The sequence below is a fragment of the Chanodichthys erythropterus genome, chromosome 11, assembly GCF_024489055.1.
Source record: "Chanodichthys erythropterus isolate Z2021 chromosome 11, ASM2448905v1, whole genome shotgun sequence".
Taxonomy (NCBI): Eukaryota; Metazoa; Chordata; class Actinopteri; order Cypriniformes; family Xenocyprididae; genus Chanodichthys; species Chanodichthys erythropterus.
This window is the reverse complement of record NC_090231.1, coordinates 49,155,970-49,178,004: the sequence shown is the minus strand read 5'-3', so window position 1 is coordinate 49,178,004 and position 22,035 is coordinate 49,155,970. Positions and strand designations below refer to the sequence as shown.

Below are 22,035 nucleotides of genomic sequence, written 5' to 3'. Positions count from 1 at the left end.
ATCTTAACTAGTGAAAAATCTCCTCTCGCCCTACGTGTTTCTTATCTGCTGGTTCTGTGTGCAGCTGCGCGCGAAAACTGCACATTCCCACGTATGCTGGAGAGACGCGGTGGATATTTCACAAAGGCCACAAAGGCGGCGCTGTTGCTCATTCTACAGGCTCACACAACAGTGCTTCCGACTGCTTCAAAGTGATTCCCAATCAATGAATAGCACACAATTATGCCAAGTGATTGCTAATGAACTCGAGTTTTATGACTTATGACAGTGTCTACTGTATGGCTTTTATGTTTTACTGGTATCGGTATCGGTGCATCCCTATAATATACATTTAACCTATAATATATTTTCATTTAATTGCAATTAATATGTAATTAAGTGTCCAAAAACATTGCATTGAGTTTGCAGTTAAGTATATTATTTTACTGTGTGTTTACTGTTTTTAAAAATATGCTATAGTGTACTTCTTTTTCCACAAGGGTAAATAGTCAATTTAGGATTATCTAGTTATCAAGTTTAGTACCTCATCTTATCTCTGTTTTGAGAGGTTTATACATTATTTCTGAAAATCAATTTCACTGTGGAAGAAACAAATGGGATTTTTTACTGCCAGAACCCTGCTGAAGTGCTGTATTCTGAAGAGTTTGTTAGAAGGGCTTCTTCATATTAATTTTGAACGGGACCATATAAAACTGAATCACAACACCAGAGGTGAATGGTTTGATTAATTCATGAGCGAGGGTCTTATTACAGCCCCACATCTCCTCCCTCCATGGGGTCTCAGATTAAATGGGATAATTCTTGTAATCAGACGTTCTATTCATGCTAATAATGAGATAATGACAGTCTCTTGTTAGTAGTTTTCATACTCGGCTGTATTAGTTTGATCTGTAGATGTTTGATTACTTGCTCTAATAAGAGACTAAACAGAAACACTCGCAAAAACTGTGAGTGCGTTTATTTGTGGGTGTGTGAGCAATTCATATATCACAATACGTTACACACTACTGTTCAAAAGTTTGGGATCGGTGAGATTTCTTATGTTTTGAAAGAAGTCTCTTTTACCAAGGCTGCATTTATTTGATCTACACTGCAAAAAATGCTGTTCTTACTTAAAATTTTTGTCTTGTTTCCAGTCCAAATATCTAAAAATTCTTAGATTCAGTAAAATTCAAGAACTTTAAGATATTTTGACTAGAAACAAGACAAAAACTCTAAGTAAGAACAGCAGTTTTTGCAGTGTAAATACAGTAAAAACTGTAATAATTCCTCCAATATTAAAACTGAGTTTGAGCTTCATAGCTTTAGGTCTCCATTTACTCACCCTTATGTCATCCCGAACTTGTATGACATTCTTTCTATTGTGGAACACAAAAGAAGCTACTTTAAGAAATGTCTTAGTGTTTTTTGTCCATACAGTAAAGTCAATGGAGTCCATGATTGTTTTGGACGCTGACTTTTTTGCTGCATGAACAAAAATAGTGGAAATAATCTTCAGAATATCTTATCTCGCATTGTATCCAATTTATTTAGGTTCTTTTAGGTTTGTATGAACATCAGTGCTGCTGCTGTTGTACATTGTATGATTTATAACCGTCGTCTCTAAGAAATAAAAAAGATTTAAAAGCGTGTGATGTGATTTATAAGGCTATTTGGAAGGTCGAGTTATTAACCGCAAACCAACCTACGTCCACCCTGCTCCGCTCACAGAGGTCACGACCTCAACGCCTCAGTTCTGTCACACAACAAATCCAGATATATGCCTTCATTTATGTGTGAGACCACCGGCCACAACTCACACAGTTTTGTGTGTTCACCCTGCTATTGCACTCCAAATGGTGACAAAACAGCACATATTTGCATTTATGTCTCATAAATGCTGTCTCACCTGGGAAAGTGGACAAAAAATATAGATGGCGTCATTTCACAGGGCTGTTTTTAGTTTTTTCCATTGGAGGACAATTCACCCCCTTAGTTGTAAACACCAGCTGCCAAATTCATTTGACACATCAAACCCCAGTGCTTCCCACACATAGACTTTACTTGGGCAGGCCAAATAGCTATATTAACGGCCGCCCAAGTATATTTGGAGACACATTTTTGCTTTTATTATTTTTATCCTCTTCTAATTTTTTATTTTTTATTTTTTATCCGCCCGAGTTAGTGAAACCATCCGTGATCGATTAACTAGTGAAGGCACTGTTGCGCATTCTACAGGCTCAAGCAACAGTGCTTCAGACTGCTTCAAAGTGATTCCCAATCAATGAATAGCACACAATTATGCCAAGTGATTGCTAATGAACTCGAGTTTTATGACTTATGACAATGTCTACTGTATGGCTTTTATGTTTTAGAGACGGTTGATGGAAATTAAATCTCTCTCATCTGAAGAATCAGCCCTCAATAGTGTAGACATTTCAAAAAAAGAGCCCCGGTGTATTTCGGGATTGTTTATAATTAAAAGTCTCACTAGTTTTTTTTTTTTTGTTTGTTTGTTTTTTTCTTCTGGGCATTATTGGTAATTTGGTTACACAATAAATTGCATTTATTTTGATATCCATTTATTTCATAGTAAACTATTGTAGTCTCCAGCTTGGATGCTCCCCCACAAGAAGAAAAGCCTAAGAACATATTTTGACACATATTATTCAATAATATTAGTATTTAATTAAATGTAATAGTAGCCTATGTAATTAAAATGAATTTCAATAAATACAAATCTTTAAAAATCACAAATTATTTGTTTGTCACATGTAGTAGACCATTTTTGCGCTGTGGGTAATAGGAGGATTTTTCACCTGGCTACCACCACAAGTAGATTTCAAACCTGTGGGAAGCACTGAACACTATTAAACCACCTGATCTAAAGCTATTAAAACAAACACAGTACCGTTCAAAAGTCGGTATGATTGGATGCATTATATATCATTATATATTATATATCAAAAGTAAAGCCATTTATGGTGTTATAAAAGATTTGTTTCAAATAAATTATAGAGTCCTTAAAAAAAAACAAAAAACTGCATCACAAAAATATGAAGCAGCATAACTGTTTTCAACATTCTTGAGCAGCAAATCAGCATATTAGAATGATTTCTGAAGGATCATGTGACACTGAAGACTGGAGTAATGATGCTGAAAATTCAGCTTTGCATTTTACATTTTACAGTATATTTACATAGAAAACAGTTATTTTAAATTGTAATAATATTTCACAATATTATTGTTTTTACTGAATTTTTAATCAAATAAATGCAGCCTTGGTGAGCATACGACACTTTTTTCAAAAGCATTAAAAATACGAACAGCCCAAAACTTTAAAGACTTTAAAGAATGGGTATTATCATGAAATTATTGTTGTGATTTCATGTAGTTGTATGTAGCAATCCAGTAATAAATGTATTTAAAAATACATGTATTATTTCATATACATTATTATTTCATTCTCATGGTTAAAACTACAGTTTCATCATCAAAAACCTGAACTACTGGGTCAGTAAGTGTGTTTTTAAAGAAATTAATACTTCTATTCAGCAAGGATGCATTAAATTGACCAACTAAAGGCTATTGGCTATAAAAGGTAAATCCTTTTAATATGTCCTTCCTCAATGTCATGCGTCTGTAGGAAAAATGGAAAGAAAATTATGCTCATCAAACTATTTCTTTGGTCCTAAATTTGTTAAATTCTTAAGAGCTAAATTGTTCAAGTGTTGTGTTTGTTGCAGCTTCTCCTTATTTGTTTAATTGTTGTTGCATTTTTTTGAAGGAATTATTTTCTGTTTCTCTTTTTTATTCACACATTTATTTGTTCTTGTTTTCTGTTGTGTGCGTGTCTGCTGATGGTTTGTCCAGCTATCGCTATTATGACGGCTGTGTCATAGTGGAGTGGCACTGGTAAGATCAACCTGTTTCTCCACCGGTCATGTGTCCCTCTGAAGGTCATCTGCACTTGCCCACTTCCTTTTGTGTTTGAAGTTTTATGTGTGTATGTGCATATGTGTGTGTGTTCGCTCATCTCTCTCCTTTTACAGATTGTTTTACTGATGATCTACACTTAAAAAAATGTAAAATCTACTGAATTTTCCTTTTTGCAAATATTTGGGTCACACTTTATTATTAGGTGTCTTTAACTACCGTGTACTTATATAAAATATAATAAGTGTTAGGTACAGTGTACTTATTGTGTTCAAAACACTTGCTGCTATTGAGGGGGGTACAGGTATATAGTTAGGGACAGGTTTGGTGGTATGGTTAGTTTTAAAGAAGGGTTAAGCTGTAACAAAAATTCAACAGTGTAATTATAGATAATTGCAGGTTTTCATCTTTTTTTAATATAAGTACAATGTAAAAACCTGTATGTGCACAATAAATGCTTTGTATCAAATTATTAATTGTTAGTGAATAGTAGTTAAGGACATTTAATATGAAGTGGGACCAGTTTTTGCACTCCGATTTTTCAAATAAATTTCCAACATGGACTTAAGTAAAACACATTTAACTAACTTAAGTAAAATTAGTGATGGGTGCTTCTGAAACACTGCTTCATGAAGCTTTGAAAACCTTTGTGAATCATTTATTTGGTGCAAGTGATTCGCGCCATGTTTCAAACCTAAAAATTTTAATTTGTAATACATTTTATGTTGCAGTATACCATTTCACATTGAATATCCAAATTCATCTAGAAACAACATTTGAGATTGTATATTTAAATATTTGTTTAATTGCATCTTTTTACTAAGTACTACTTCTGTAGTACTTCTATACAAAGAGAAATGTCATAAATGATTGCATAATACTTTCATGTTTAATGGGTTATTTAAATTTTTATAACTACTTGTTATAAAGAATGTTTACAAGTTGTGTAATTAATTACGTTTAATCAAAATTAAAAAAATGATTAAAAAAAAAAATAAAGTAAAGCTAAACCCATAAAATGATCTTTTCATGGGAACCTCTATGGAGCACATGGCAGAAACCTTTAAAGGGATAGATCACAAAAAAATAGAAAGAAAAGAAAAGATAATTCTGTCATCATTTACTCACCCTCAAGTTGTTCCAAACCTATACGAGTTTCTTTGAACACACAAGAAAATATTTGGACGAATGTTGGTAACCAGGCAGTTGACGGTAGCTACTGACTTTCATAGTATTTTTTTTTTTTTTTTTTTTTTTCTTACTATGGAAGTCAATAGCTACTGTCAATAGCCTTCTGCGGTCAGACTTTAGTTCTGGCTATTGAGTTTTCATTTCATTGGCCAAGGACTCCCCAGAGGGTGTCTGGCTGACATGTAAAGCAACTAATCACAGTTCGTTTTGGTTCAGCATCATGTTTAGGGGTTTTGTTCAGCATTATTTAAGCCCTACAATAACAGACCAGCGTGTACAACTCTTAGACGTATTTTAGAGCATATGCCATGAGCTTCACATACTCTTGAAATTCCAGCGTTTAATTGATCCTGATAAGCGCTAATTGTCACAGTTGTAAACACGACAACTTTCTTCTTCCATGAGGGAGTTTGGTGTCAAAACGCCAAAGATTACTCGCACATCTCCCAGAAATCCTGTAGAATTCATCCAATCAGATGACGACTTCGAAACTCCTGAGGCAATTTCAATTTTGTGTGCCATATGCTTCAGACGTTCAGCCAACGGTGCGTGGGCATGACACCCGAGGCTGAGACTACCGTCAACTTTCTGGTTACCATTCTTCAGCATTCTTCTTTTGTGTTCAACAGAAGAAAGAAACTCAAATAGCTTTGGAAAAACTTGAGGGTGAGTAAATGATGACTGAATTTTCATTTTTGGGTGAACTATCCCTTTAAAGGGATGAAAATTGTATGTTTATCTGCTTACCCCCATGGCCTCCAAGATGTAGTTGACTTTGTTTCTTTAGTAGAACACAAATGATGATTTTTAACTCCAACTGTTGCGGTCTGTCAGTCGTATAATGCATGGCAATGGGAACTTCGTCTATAAGAGTAAAAAAAACATGCACAGACAAATCCAAATTAAACCCTGTGGCTAGTGACGAAAGAAACGATCGGTTTGTGCGAGAAACCGAACAGTATTTATATAATTTTTTACCTCAAACACACCTCTATGTCCAACTGCCTTGAGCATCCGGTGTGTGAGGTCTGAATGCACTCTGATGCCGGAAGTGAACTCTCGAACTCATTGACGTCTACGTGCGAGAGATCACTTCCGGCATCAGAGTGCATTCAGACCTCACACACCGGATGCTCAAGGCAGTTGGACATAGTGGTGTGTTTGAGGTAAAAAATTATATAAATACTGTTTGGTTTCTCGAACAAACCGATCGTTTCGTGTCTTAGGACATCAATGTGTCGGCACGAGCCGCAGGGTTTAATTTGGATTTGTCTGTGCATGTTTTTTTTTAATCTTAAAGATGGAGTTCCCATTGATACGCTGACAGACCGCAACGGTTGGAGTTAAAATTCATCATTTGTGTTCTACTGAAGAAACAAAGTCACCTACATCTTGGATGCCCTGGGGGTAAGCACATAAACATAAATTTTTCATTTTCGGGCGAACTATCCCTTTAAGGTTCTATATTGAACCTTTTTTTTTTTTTCTTAGAGTGAATGAATGAAGGCATCACTGATACCAATACTGCTATTGATGTTTTCATTAAATGGAGGAAATTAATGCATGCAAGGTCTGAAGTATAAGCAATTTTGTTTTCTGCTCCAGATATACAATTCAAAATAATGTATAATTTTTAAAAAGTAACATTAATATGACAATAATTTGAAACATAGCCTTTGTAGAAATATAAAGCAAAAAATAAATATGGAGGGGGGAAAAATGAATGACTAGTATTTCCAATGTCAACTAGTTTCGATTGGTTGACTTGTCTTGCAGCAATATGTCATAAAACTCATTTCATGTGTGACACAGGAACAACTCAGGACTGACATGGGCGGTCTGATTTTGATCCTTGTGTCATGAGCGATTCCTTTTATTCATTAATCTGTGACTCAGTTAAACCCACTCAAAGTGTTTCTAGAAGGCTCTGTGCAGACAGACATGTCTCTCGATGAAATCATCACTCAGCACCTTGAGGACATTATTCACATTTCCGTCAAGACTTTATGCCTCCAACTAACTCAATTACAGCTGCCATTGGGATGCAGATTCACTCTTGGAGACGATATGACAAATTGCTGCTAATTCTCTTAAACGGTTTAAAAGCAGTCTCTTTATCATAATTCACGTTAATTTTTCATGTTTAACCCGGGCGATCAGCAGCAGGCTACCTGAGGGAGGAGAGATGTTCAATCGCAGCCTTGTGTTTGTTAAACTCCCAGCAGGACCTCTTTAACGCAACGAGTCGCCGCTATCTGGTTCAATTAAACTTCAAATGCGCCCTGGGTTTTTCAGCACGAGTGTGTTTTAGAGAGGTTGAACAAAGGTGTGAATGAGTTACATCTGCATACTGTAGCTTCAGGAAAAATAAAAGTAAAAGCATAAGGATGAGGTTTCTGGAAACACATTTTTTTTTTTTTTTCTCAAATAAGTGTAAGAACTACAGGTTATTATTCCCTCGAGATGAGAGCAAGAAATGGTGATTAAACGCTAGTAAAGAGACTTGGACATGAGTGTGAGCTATTTAAGAGTTTTTAATATGCATTTGGTTTGGCACTTTCAAAAAATTTATTACGCTGCCCAATTTTTTTTTTTTTTTAAGTATTAATGCAAATTCCACCAATTCCTGCAATATTTGAGGTAATTTGCATATTTATAAATCCAGTCAAATTGATTGCAGAGATTTCCATTGTTAAAGTGACCATCATTTTGGCTATAAACAGCAGACATCACAACTTGTTTTATATCTGAAAAAAAAGCAACTCACGTTTATAGTTGTTTTCTTTATTGTTATTGTTGATTCAAAGAAAAAAATTCAACCAGTATTGCCTCCTTGTGTCGAGTTAGGACTACTCATTTTGTAAACTCAATGAATTACCAGTTGCAAAGTGCTGAGTTTCTGCAGTGCGCTTTAAAATACATTTTGAAATTTGCTCTTGATCTTCACATAAATATCACACAGAAATGCCACACTCATGTTTTCAAGTCACTATCAATAATTGACTGAGTTAAGTTAGTTAAATAGTAACATTAATGTTTGTTTATGCCTACATTCTTAAGGTTAAACACTGTCTTGCACTGACTGTTTATTGAAAAGGAAAATTATTACTTTTTTAATCCTATTGATGACAAGTGATATAATTAGTAATTAATCAGTTGCATGTTCTTGCAGAAAGTTACATTTCTGGAAATAAATTGAACCTTGCTTTAAAGCGTTAGATCACCCGAAATGCAAGTAAATGGCTGACGCTTGAAAAACCACAAAAATACTGGTTGTGATGGTAATTCATGTGACCCCAGTGAATGAATTGTCTTCTGAAGCCAAATGATAGATGTGTGTGTAAGAAAAATACTAATATTTTTAACTATAAACCATTGCTTAGATTACTATTACAATCGCTGTGTGTGGTTTTTCAAGTGTTAACCGAGTGTCAGCCATTCACTTGCAAATAAATTAATTTAAAGCAGAACTAAGTAACTTTTTTACCTTCATAAATAGTTTTCTAAGTCCTTAGATTGTTAATTGACTTGTAGTGGTGTGTTTGAGGTGTGCATTAACCCCCCCTCTGGCAGAAAGCTACGCCAGAAAACAGCACTTGCAAGTTAAGCTGCATCGACCCGACACAATCTCGCGTCATGTTCACGTTCACGCGAGAGTGACAAAATGCTTTATGGTAATTCAAAAACAATGTATATATTATGACTTTATAAGAAAATTTCGAAAATTACCCACCTCCATTGAGATTTCTTGTACTGTATTTGCAAAACTACTGCGCTGGTGAACGTTGTAGTCCAGAGCTGCGCTTGGAGTATTTACAACAGTGTGATTCACTGAAGGAACCTGTAGGGGGAGCTTCGCAAATCTTACTGAGTTCCGCTTAAATGCATAAACTTGCATTAAATAAACTTGCATTAAATAAAAAACATTTTAATTTGTGTTTATCTGTGGTTTCAATAATGTGTAATTTAAAAAGGGTTAGTTTATCAAATTAAAACTTATTAATTTGGTAAACTAACCCAAATTAATAAGTCTGGTAAACTAACCCAAATTAATAGCTGAACATCTGACAAATTAAAACCAAATAAAAAATTATTTATAAATTAAACTAAAAGGGTTAGTTCCCCCAAAAATGAAAATTCTGTCATTAATTACTCACCCTCATGTCGTTCCAAACCCGTAAGACCTTTGTTCATCTTCAGAATACAAATTAAGATGTTTTTGATGAAATCTGTAAAGAATAAAATAACGACTTTATTCAACAATATCGTAATAACAATATCTTTCTGGACCTTGAAACGGGTTTGGAACGACATGAGGGTGAGTAATTAATGACAGAATTTTCATTTTTGGGTGAACTAACTCTTAGTTTAATCAACTTTTTTTTTTTTTTTTTTTTTTTTAATAAGGCTCCATTTGTTAACATTAGTTAACTACTTTAGTTAACATGAACAAACTATTCATTAATTAATTATTAATTCATTATTAAATCAAAAGTTGCATCCGTTAATATTATTTAATGGACCTGAGCTCACATGAACTAACATTACACAGTTGTATTTTTATTAACAATCATTAACAAAGATTAATAAATACTGTAACAAATACATTACTGGTTGTTAATGTTATTGCAAGAGACCTTACTGTAAAGTGTTACCTTTCATTTTTCTATTAATTAATCTATTATTTATTTTATTTCAGCTTTAATTCAATTAACAAAAACTTGAAATGTTTTAAACATTTTTAATAGTTTGAATTAAAAATAACAACATGATAAAAGGATATACTGCATTACAATAATTATTATACTTCATTATAAACACTCTTCATTCATTAGATACAGGCATCGAGTATTATGAAGCCAGTGTTTATGAGCCAATCATGTCCATTAATGTCCCTGTCATTAAGATGGACACTGCAAAATGATGTTTAATAGTCTCCACTTTAATTCCATTAATCATTTATTTTGCTGTGCACCTGGTGTGGTTATTAGACCCAAACTCAGTGTGTGTGTGGTAATTACCCCCGACACCTGTGCATCTCTGTAACAGCCCGTGTGTGTGTGTGTGTGTGTTTACAAGTGGTTGATCTTGTTTATGACTTGCGGTTGGTTTTGTCATGCTTTTTTGCAGAAATTATGTTCGGGTCACTGTTAGAGATGGGTCATACAGTAGTCAACATTTGAAGTGGATCAAAAAAGTTCATCAAAGTTCTCCTAAGAACTAAGTTTTTCTAAGAAGAAGGTTTTAGGACTGCTTTGATGAAAGATTTTGATCCACTTCAAATGTTGACTGCTGTATATAGAATAGGGCTGCATGATTATCAAGATCACAGTTCGATTGAATTAAATGAATATATCATTTTTGTGTTTCAGAGTGAAGTGTGGTGTTCATTTATACACCAGCAGCTCATTATCCGCTGGTGTTTTTAGTGTCTCAGAGCAGCTCGATTCGCAGTAAATGCTCCACATGAACTCCATCTGCATCTACAGTTTGAGTTCCTCTAATGTACATTTAAAAACAAAACATGTACCAACTATCTTCCCAAACATCAGATACACTGCAACAAAAGAGAAGCTATAAGTGTATTGTTTTGGATTTTTTCATCAAAACAAAAGTTTGATGGTTTAGTGTTTGAAAATAAAATTAAGCTCTCCATAAATATTAGTATTGTAGACATTTATTTTACATTACAGTTGTTTAATGCCCTTTTTATTTGGAGTTTCGTCCTAAAGAGCACGTAGTTTCACAATCCTGTTCTTGCCAGTATATGGGTGTAAATACAGCAATGTCTGATTTAAAATGTTGTTAACACTGTTAACACTCTGAGGTCACAGTTGGTAAGTTTTCATAATTAGTTTCCAGTTGTTCAGTCCCTACATTGTGTTTTCAAATATTAAATTGCTTTAGTAGAAATATGTATGTTTTAGCATACTGTACTGTTATATTAACGAAATATAAAGTAAACTATTACATATCACTCAGCCGTAGTTGCTGTTCTGGTGAATTTTATGACGCATACGGACACGTCAAAGCCCATCTGGTTCATTTCCCTTCTATTTTGCTCTCAATTGTCAATTTATTTATTCTAATTTTCTGTTGCTTTTCTTTTTTCCACATTTCATTCTTCAGTTATGAGGATTATGATCCAGAGATTAAGTAAGCAGATCCGTCTTTTCTTCCCTCCAGCTCATATTTCTCTCTCGGCTTAGCTTCATAACAGCAAATAAACCCTCCGCACTCACTTCCTGTTTTTACGTTCTCGTTCAAGGCACAATATGAAGTGCTGTCAATCATTCACACAGCCGGTGTGTGTGTGTGTGTGTTTCTCATTCTCTGCTCATCAACTTCTCAGTGCCCTTAATGCTTCCCTCTGTATTGTGCAGCTCATCCTGAGGTGTGAAATTCAGGACAGTCATTTTCACATTCATCTAAAGATGTCACCTTTTCAGTGTGATGGGGGAAAAATATCTTTCTTTCATAATGCCTTTGAGTCTTTATTAAATGAACGATTCCTCAATTCATGAGTCTTGTTAAGGAGAGGTGTGCTGAGGGTTTCTGGGCAATCAGACTTAGGATTGGACCGTGTCTTATCTAGAAACAAGAATATCTCAAAACACCTTGGCAACCATATATACTACCGTTCAAAGGTTTAGGGTTGGTAAGATTTTTTTTTTACCATTTTGGAAAAATCAAGGCTGCATTTATTTGATCAAAAATACAGTAAAACAGTAATATTGTGAAATATTGTTACAATTTAGAAGAACTATTTTAAAAGAATATATTTTAAAATGTAATTTATTCCTGTGATGCAAAGCTGAATTTTCAGCATCGTTACTCCAGTCTTCAGTGTCACATGATCCTTCAGAAATCATTCTAATATGCTGATTTGCTGCTCGTTTACTATTATTATCAATGTTGAAAACAGTTGTGCTGCTTTATGTTTTTGTGGAAACCGTGATACATTATTTAAAGGGTTCTTTGATGAATAGTAAGTTCAAAAGAATGGCATTTATTTAAAATAGAAATCTTGCATAAAAATATAACTGTCATTTATATATATATATATATATATATATATATATATATATATATATATATATATATATATATATATATATATATATATATATATATATATTATTAATCTAATGCATCCTTGCTAAATAGAAGTATTCATTTATTTCAAAAACACATCTTACTGACCACAAACTTTTGAAAAGTAGTGTAGTAACACACTGAAAACCACCAAATACTTTAGATATATAAAGACAGTGCACTCATATTACTTATGAATGGGAGAAAATGCAACTCGCAATATGGCGGAATAAGCCCTGCCTTCTAAATAAAAGATCCAATCGCTGATTGGTAAAGTCACTGCAGCTGTTGTTAAAAGCTCTGGTTTCTATAAACCTTATGAATGATGAGCTTTTTTAATGCTATTTGAGCATAAGAAACAACATTTATGGTACAGTTGTTGTCAGATTTCATTGGTGATTTCAAATATTAAATTTAATGGTAAGCTTGGTAAATAGCTTTGGAGAATTTGATTTTTCCCCATTCAAAGAGATAGAAGCTGCACTTGCATGACTGAAATAGCTGCACGAGAGGTGTTTCAAAGATGGCCGCAGAGCGAAATGACTTGCTTTAAAGAGACTTTGAAACCACTCAGCGTGATCTAGCAACAAATGTGTACTCAGAACACATTAGCAACTGCATAGAAATGCCCTGGAAATCATCCATAACCTAGCACAGGCCTTAGGTAAACAGCACATTTCATTTTTCACATTAACCAAGGCTGTGACCTATGAGTGATTTTTGCTTCTTCTGCTTCTACAAGTGTTTCATAACCATAAATGTTGTGGAAATATGCACTATCAATATTGTCAACTAAATGATTAACATCAAAGTTAATACATTGAAACTCACTGTACTTTCTCACAGCTTTTTAAATCCAGTCAGCAGAGAAAAAGTAGAAAATATGGTTTGTCTTGTTTTTTTTTTGTGTGGAAATATTTGTTTTGAAATACAGTCTCACTTTATACTTTATTTATTTTTTGAAATTATATAATGACAACAGTATGAAGTTTGTGTGTCCCATTAGTAGTATATTGGATGTAATCCATATGTAAATGTGTGTAATTTTGATGTATAATTGAGCTGGAGGTAGTCAGTGGGGTGGATCTGTAGCCCCGCAGGTAAAACAACACATTACAGACGCACACAATCTATTCAGCTCTCACAAAATGAAGTGACGTGTGCTGAATGTCAGAAAGAGATGCAGGATGGTATTTAAATAGACAGTTCACCTAAAAATGACAATTCTGTCATAATTTACTCCCCTCATGTCGCTCCAAACCTGTATGACTTTCTTCTTTTTTCTGTATAGCAAAACACCACAGTGGTATAAAAGTGATTTGAGTGGCTTATTTGAAGTCATCTGAAGTCAAACAATAGCTTTGTAGCCTTTGTGCGAGTGAAACCTCTTCCGAATCCTATGACTGATGTTTTTATTGTCCTTTTTGGATCTTGGCCACGTCTTCATTCATTTTTGATATATGGAAAAGAGCAGTGTAAAATAAAATTCATGCAAAATAAAGTCCCACAGATATAAAACAGCATGACTGGGGAAGAAAATTGAGAAAATAGAGTTCACTTTAACTGAAGTCGTATTTAATTTATGTGGAGAGCTGGATAGAAATTTACCAATTTATGCACTGATCTAGCACTTATGCCTTATACTGCGAGTAATGAGTTCTGACCGCATTTTTCTCAGTCATTTTCAAAGCTAATTTGATTTTTGTGTGTGTGTTTATTTCAGATCGTGGGTAATCGGAGCCATAGCACTGCTCTGTTTACTGGGCCTGACCTGGGCGTTCGGGTTGATGTACGTTAACGAGAGTACAGTGATCATGGCGTATCTCTTCACCATCTTTAACTCCCTGCAGGGCATGTTCATCTTCATATTTCACTGCGTCCTGCAGAAGAAGGTTGGGAAAAACACATTCACATGCACATATCATACAAACCAGGGCTGTCACCAGAACATATGGAAAGTAGGGCGTTTTTGTTTTTGTTTGTTTCATTTTTTTTATTTTTCAGATATATTACATATGATGGCTAGGGATACTTTGCACTTAAGCAATAATCATCTTATAATATGCCAAGCAAACACACACTGCGATTATTTTATTTTATTTTATTTTATTTTATTTTATTTTATTTTATTTTATTTTATTTTATTTTATTTTATTTTATTTTATTTTATTTTATTTTATTTATAAGCACATTTTAAAAGAGATTTCCTGATCTGACCCTTTAAAAACTGCCTTGGCAACTAACTAAAGTAAAAAGTTAAAGTACTAAAATTGCTGTAACTGAAATATAAATTAATAAAAATGACAAAAACAATATAATAATAATTACTAAAACTTAAACTAAAATTTAAGATGCTAGTATGGCAGGGCCACTTAATACAGTTGTGTTCATACAGCATTTTGTTTTTTACAAGCACGACAACCGCATTCTATAACCGAACTGACACCTGTACATTTTCAGGACTCACAACCGCATACTCGACAAACCTGTGCTGAATGAACGGAACCGGCACTGGACGACTAGTTGTCTGCCATGTCACATAATGTGAGAGCCACAGTGAAACATATAATCATGGCGGGTTTAGTTTACTTCTTACGAAGATGGAGAAATTATTTGCTTTCATCCGCAGATCCACCAAAGCCGTGAGGCATGTGGCTCAAACTTACTCTCTGCACTCAGTTACTAAGCATTTAAAGTTCTTGTTGGTTGTTTATAATACTCATGCACGAGCTCCCACCTCGATTAGACTCGATTATTTAATAACACGCTTTTAATTGTGATAAAACTTCCCGATGTTATGGACATCACCATTTTTGATACAGTCGCTGAGTCCTGAAAATGTGCAGGCTCGCGTTAAGCGGCACTGCCATGCTAGCCATTATTATCCGCTCTAGAGTTTTGTCTTTCCAGCCCTAAAATGGATTAGCTATAATGTTTTATAATTACATACCAGCCTGTTCACTACATATTGATCAATTTGAGAAGATACCAAAGTCATCTGAGTGCAAATCAGTTTTGAGCTCATATATTGATTCAAGAGTGGATGTAACTTTTCTGAACTCTTTTCAAATGCTGCCATTATTTTATAAATACTTCTGCTTCTAAGAATTACACAACTTTTACACCTTATATCACTTGGGACAGCACTGGTGATGGTCCTAATACAAACCAACAATGAAAACACAAAATGTCACCAAAGATGGCAGTATCCAAAATCTTTGCCCCTGTGGGGATCGTTTTCCATGAGGAAAACAGCTTATAAATCATACTAAGAGATGTTATTTAAAAAATGTTAAAACGCAGAATGTTTTCTGTGACGGGTAGGTTTATGGGTAGGGGATCGAATATACAGTTTGTAAAGTATAAAAATCATCATGTCTATGGAATGTCCCCATAAAACATGAAACCCCCAACGTGTGTTTAGGTACGCAAAGAATACGGGAAGTGCCTTCGAACTCACTGCTACAACGGGAAGAGTGTGGAGTCGTCTATGGGTTCGGTGAAAAGCTCCTCATCGCGCGGACCTGGGCGATATTCCTCAGCATCACAGGTAGACGGGTGACATCCAAACAAACACACACTCAAACACACACACACGCAGCAACACAAAGCCAAAATCCAATTTTGTGAGTGTCCATATGTGTGTGTATTGTCTCACACTCTCTCTTTGTCTCTTTTTCTTGTTTTCTTTCATCACAAGGTTCACCACCCGCCTTGTATGACAAACTCCTCACAGTTACAGTATGAACAAGTAACTATCAGCCCTATAATGTTTCACACTACACTCTTGATCAGCTCATGTGTTCATTTTCGCAATTTACCTCTAAACATCTTAGTGATTTGTTGTGTTAGAAGCAATACTTCAGTAAGAATCAATGAGAACTGTGGGATTTTTCATTAATGTAATTTTATAGATATTTTTGCATGTTTAGCAGTGTGAATGAGTGACTGGTGAGAATGGAATACACTGTATACTATTTTTTATTTTTTTTTAAATAGCATGCAAAACAGTATGCTTTTTGCAATAATAGTCTTTTCTAACAGCAGTATTCAATATTGTTGTCATATTACCTCCTTATTTTACATGTTTTATTCAACATATGATGTCCAATTATTATTTTGGAAACAAATCTGAGCTGGATTTCCCAAAACCGTATTAACTCTACGTCATTCTTAAATTGTACCTCAAGGTTAATACATGTTTCCCGAAATGTTCTTAGTTAAGTATACCTTCTGTAAATCATTCATTCGTAAGGTTGGTCTAGACCACTCTTAACTATACCTTATCACTGTTGACAGTCTATACAAATATAATTCTGAAGTTGTAATGCACGCAGTGTTCAATTAGGATAATTGCAGAGAATAAAATGCAAAGATTCTCTGCTAAATTCAAACATGCTGAGACACACTTGTCATATATCACAACTATTACTAGGCTATATAAAAAAGACATTTATAGTTTGTTAAAAATCTCATTTCATACACTGATGTCTATGGAAGCTGCAATAATAATTCTTTCAATTATATAATTTGACAAAATGTTTTATTCATATCAGATACACATTGTGAATGAAACAATAAAGTTTACTACTATTAAACAATAAAGTTTACTATTCTTCAGTGAAGCAGCCCATGCATAGAGTAAATTATCGAATATATAAATTCAGCACCACCGCCATGGACAGCAACTGGTAACGTCTCATGTATATATGAATGTATACCTTAAGCAACCTCCTAAGATAGTTCAGGGAACATGCCTAGAAAAGGTATATATTCAGTTACAGTTGCATGAAAAAGTATGGGAACAACTTGCAGAATCTGTAAAAATGTGTATAATTTTAACAAAATATGAGAGATCATACAAAATGCTATTTTCATACAAAATGTTATTTTTTTATGTAGTACTGCCCTGAGTAAGATATTTTACATAAAAGATGTTTAAATATAGTCCACAAGACAAAAATAAAAAAAATAGCTGAATTTATTCAAAAAACCCTGTTCAAAAGTTTGGGAACCATTGGTTCTTAATACAGTGTGACGTTACCTGGATGATCCATGACTGTTTTTTGTTGTTGTTGTTGTTGTTTTGTTTTTTGTGATGGTTGTTCTTGAGTCCCTTGTTTTTTCTGAGCAGTTAAGCTGCCCAATGTTCTTCAGAAAAATCCTCCAGGTCCTGGAGATTCTTCAGTTTTCAAGGAGTTTTTCAAGGATTATTGTACATAATTTGTCTTCCAAGAAACATGCACTTATCTTCTTTTGCTTCTGAAGGGCAGTACTAAATGGAAAAAAATGATAGTTCAACAAAATAAGAAAAAATTGAAGATCTTTTTTAATAGTTGTGTTTGAGTCCCTCAATTGTCCTCAGTGTGAAAATATGGATCTCAAAATCATACAGTCACTGCTGGAAAAGGTTCAAGTATGATAAAAAATTTGGTTCCCAAACTTTTGAAGGGGTTATTTTAATAAATAACCTTTTTTATTTTTTTGTCTCGTGGACTATATGTAAACATCTTTTATATAAAAATATCTTACTCGGGACAATACTAAATAAAAAAATAGCATGCATTTTGTATGATCTTGACTTATTTTGTTAAAATTATTCACATTTTCACAGATTCTGCAAGTGGTTCCCATACGTTTTTTTATTCAACTGTAAGTTATACTTTTAGAGTCTTCGTAGCGTGGAAATCCAGCCCTGATTTTTTTTTTTTTTTTTTTTTTCTCCCCAATCATCAAGTAATTCCAGTAAATATGAAATTACATACAAAAAAGTACTTTTGGAAAAAAAAAAAAAAAAAACTGTTTAATATTCAATTTAAACTATACATTTTCATTTAACTGAAAATAATAGACAATTAAGTGTCTAAAAACATTACATTCAGTTTGCATATTTTACATGTTTCATTCAGATTATGGATATTTTGCATTTTTAATGCAATTTGGTGTAAAACGTAACAGATACCAAATAACATTGGGAATGTAAGTTCAAGCACACTGCATTATAAGAAACACCATTCATTTATTTGTATATGCTTTTTACAATACAGTCTGTTCAAAAACAGTATTTCACTGCACATTTTTGACAGATACTATATTGATATATTTATGCGCAGTATATATTGCATCCTGAAAAAAAAAAAGAAAGAGAAAAAGAATTAACATCTTGTAGTATAGGAAAAGCAAGGTTGAGTTTTTAGAATTCAATCCCAGCAAAAAGAATTCGATCATGTAAAAAGTAATATTCATAAAGGAGGAAAATTCATTTCCAAATCTGTCCTTTACCTGAAAGTAGTTTGCTTTGAAGAGAGCAATGAAGGAAGGATTTCCATTGTATGCTGTCCTTGTCTCATACAAATCTTTGGCTTTACATATCTGTGCTTTAATATCTCATTTCCATGGTAACGGTTTGTCTGGTTACATTATCTCCATGGAGACAAGGTTTCCAATTTGACCTTTAGCCTTTTAGAGGTCATCTGCTGAGATATCTGCAAACATATAACAAGATTCTGACATGCACCAGAAACACACTTTGCCGACCCGTGACCCATGTGTGTGAGTGCTTGTAAATGTCAGCCAGATGAGTAATGTGCTTTGAACGGCTCAACTTTTCACGTTGAGAGGATTTTTATTTTGTACTTAAGCCTTTTTATTTGTTTTTTGTTCTTTTTATTTATTTATTTATTTTATGTGCTGCTATACGTTGTGAGGATTTTAGGCAGGAAAAACTTTATTACTGATAACCTGAAAAAGATAGTTCTTGCAAAAATGAAGATTCTGTCATCATTTACTCACAATCATGTTGTACCAATCCCTGAATGACATTTTGAAGAATGTGCCCTTTTAAAAAAGGTTCTTTATTGGCATTGATGGTTCCATGAAGAACCTTTAACAACCATGGAACTTTCCATTGCACAAAAGGTTCTTTATTGTGGTAAAAGGTTCTTTATTAAAATGTTCTTTACACTAAGAAATAATTTTGATTTATGAATGTATCACATAGACAAGTTTTGTGTAGCAGATTAACTAAATCATTGCAAAGATCTAACTCAAATGAACAGTTCGTTGACAGATCGGACAGTTACTCTCTCACAAACTCAAAAGAAAATCACCTCGGTTTGTGTGAGTTAAAGGTGCAGTAAGTGATATTTCAAAAACTGACACCAACAACAAACATTTCAGACTGACACCAACAACAAACATGTAGCCAATCAGCATTGGGGGGCATGTGGCAGTCGAGGAGACAGAATGAAAAAGAGTGAGATTTGAAGAAAAACTGCAGAAAGAGAGATGATGAGACACAATACAAAAGAGCTCAAAAGAATATCACTGGAATGAAGGTTTATGACTGGGCAAGCGCTTTAGGAGCCACATTAATATTAGAAAAGCTTTCCAGCGCTGGAGAGAGCTAAGCGAGAAGGCAAGAGGCTTCAAACAATCTGTATTTTAACGTCTCTGTTCCAGCGTTCCTTCTGTATTATAAACGTTCTGAAACTGGTTTGATTAGAGAAATAACGGTTAATAACTTTTTTTTTTTTTTTTTTGCATGTAGCCTACATAATAATAATAATAATAATAAGGAAAGCATTTTATTTATTAAAAAACAAAGTGTATTTGCCGTCTTAGCCAATAGGCCTACAATTATCTTTTATAACGATTCTGTCCAAATGTAAACCTATTAAATGAAAGGAAAAACAATGGTTTATAAATTAAAGTATTTTTTCAAGATATTTTAATGTTTGCTACATGGTTAAAAATACCGCTATTCCTGAGAGGAAAAAAGATAAGTCGCATATAGCCTACGTCACATTTTATTATTAGCCTACATTCAGAAATAATGATAAAGTTATCTGTAAATAAAATAAAATGTAAAAGTAGCCTACATAGCTTTGTTTATAATGTTTGTAAATGTAAATTATGAACAAAACTGCCCTATATTATTTTATCCACTTATGCACTCCACAACAAAATATCCAAAGTTAACAGTTGGACTATTCAGGCTATATAAACGTCAAGCCAAAACAAATAAAAAAATCTATTCCAGCTTCTATTGCTATGTTTAAGGCGAGAAACATATTTATTTATTGGAAATAAAACTTAATAAGATGCAAAACTAATTATTTTAAAGTGAATCTGAAGCCTACCTTTCGCCACAAATCCAACTTTTCATTTTCAAGATGAATGCTAAACTTTTATTTATTATATGAGCTTTACTTCACTCGCATTATCGACGTAAAACATCATCCTTCACATATAACAGCACAGTGAGGCGGTGCAGGGGTGGTAAACTGCAGATTGTATTCATTGAATTAAGCAGTGTAATGTTTTGGTTGATAGTATTTTATTTTAATATTTAACAGGCTGCGATATCAAGTATGCAATGCAAGAATTTGTGTGCGCGCACGTGAGGCGCCGGCGCGACCACTGGATTTGTTTTCCTTCTATAAGACAGTAAACTGTCTCCGTAATTTATGGTCATACAGGTAAAAGCAAGACATAATTCATTCATTTAAAGACACTTAAATAATAAAAACAAGCAGAATATCTGTTTCCTTTTCTGGATCTTTAGAGTGCACCACAATGAACCTCTTTCATTCATCATCTGTGCTTTATTTTTCGTGAAGCATTATTTTGTTGAGCGTCAGCTGTGATAAACAGACACCCACTCTCGCACTGCGTGTGTAACAGTGGCCAGAATGCGGTGTTTAGCATCATTGTAAGTGCACTCGCTTTGCCGGCCAGCAGCAATCGGGGTTCGAGACCGACTCGGAGCAGGGTGGTTAGGATTGGAGGGTGAGTTTTGTAGGCAGATAAATGAAGAGAGGGGTGTGTTTGTTTGACTTGATTTCAAATATCAACAATGTCCAACAGTGTTTTTGAAATATCGCTTAGCCCAGCTTTAATGATGGCAGAATGTTCATTTTTGAGTGAACCATTCTTTGAAGCCTTGGTGTAACACTGGCTCTGATCTTATGAGATATGTGTCTGTGATCATTATGTGTGTGTGAAACTCTGTGGTGTTCTTCACAGAGCCGAATCCGCCGGATGTGGAATGACACAGTGAGGAAGCAGTCAGAGTCTTCGTTCATGGCTGGAGACATCAACAGTTCAGCCACACTCAACAGAGGTACACACACACGCATACATGGCTATTCTACGGGTCGCAGGGTATTGCCACCCTTGTGTAAATAAGTTTACTTAATTATATGAATATAAATGTGCACTTGTAGTGTGCTTCACATCTTAAAAGTATATTTTTAAAAAGCTGTACTTGCAGATAATATAATATTACTGAAATAAAATGTACTTACAGAGAAAATACTTTCATAACTTTGTTTCTTAACACATGTTCAAACAAACTCTTCATTAAAATCACTAAACTACATTAAAAGATTTAACAAGATGTTTTGGTGTTCATCCAAACACCATGCTCAGTTGTAAAAACACAGAAAGTAACTCTGGTAAATGTACACCTATTAAAGTCACGTGATCAGCATGCATGTAGAAGTCACGTGACTCCTAAGTTAACCACTTCCCAAGTATGCTTGCCAGAGTAGATGGTATTCCTCATTGATAAAGTGGCTGCTTTGTTTCTCCTATAAACAGATCCTTGCATACAGATCACTGCTCTTAACTGAATATACAATATTACTATTATAGTGTTTGGGAATCTGGTCCTTTGGATGGACCAACCAATCCATCCAAAGGACGGGATCAGCAAGGAAACAAAACAGTCACTTTATTGACGCATGGCCCAGCATAGATGAGTAAGCTCTTCGGGGCAGGACTCGATAGTCTTCACGCATCTACATCAAAAGAAACACAGCTCTCAGGATT

At 34.2% G+C, this 22,035-nt stretch overlaps 1 protein-coding gene across 15 annotated transcripts in view; it reads left to right on the top strand.

Moving 5' to 3' along the window:
- LOC137030018 (adhesion G protein-coupled receptor L3-like) overlaps nt 1-22,035 on the top strand; it is a 433,419-nt gene that overhangs the window by 356,305 nt on the left and 55,079 nt on the right. For all 15 annotated transcript variants that reach the window (XM_067399942.1, XM_067399940.1, XM_067399945.1 and 12 more), the window contains 4 exons: nt 13,925-14,093; nt 15,626-15,751; nt 15,902-15,952; nt 21,229-21,325. In XM_067399942.1, the coding sequence (XP_067256043.1) occupies nt 13,925-14,093; nt 15,626-15,751; nt 15,902-15,952; nt 21,229-21,325 (443 nt within the window). The remainder of the gene's footprint in view (nt 1-13,924; nt 14,094-15,625; nt 15,752-15,901; nt 15,953-21,228; nt 21,326-22,035) is intronic.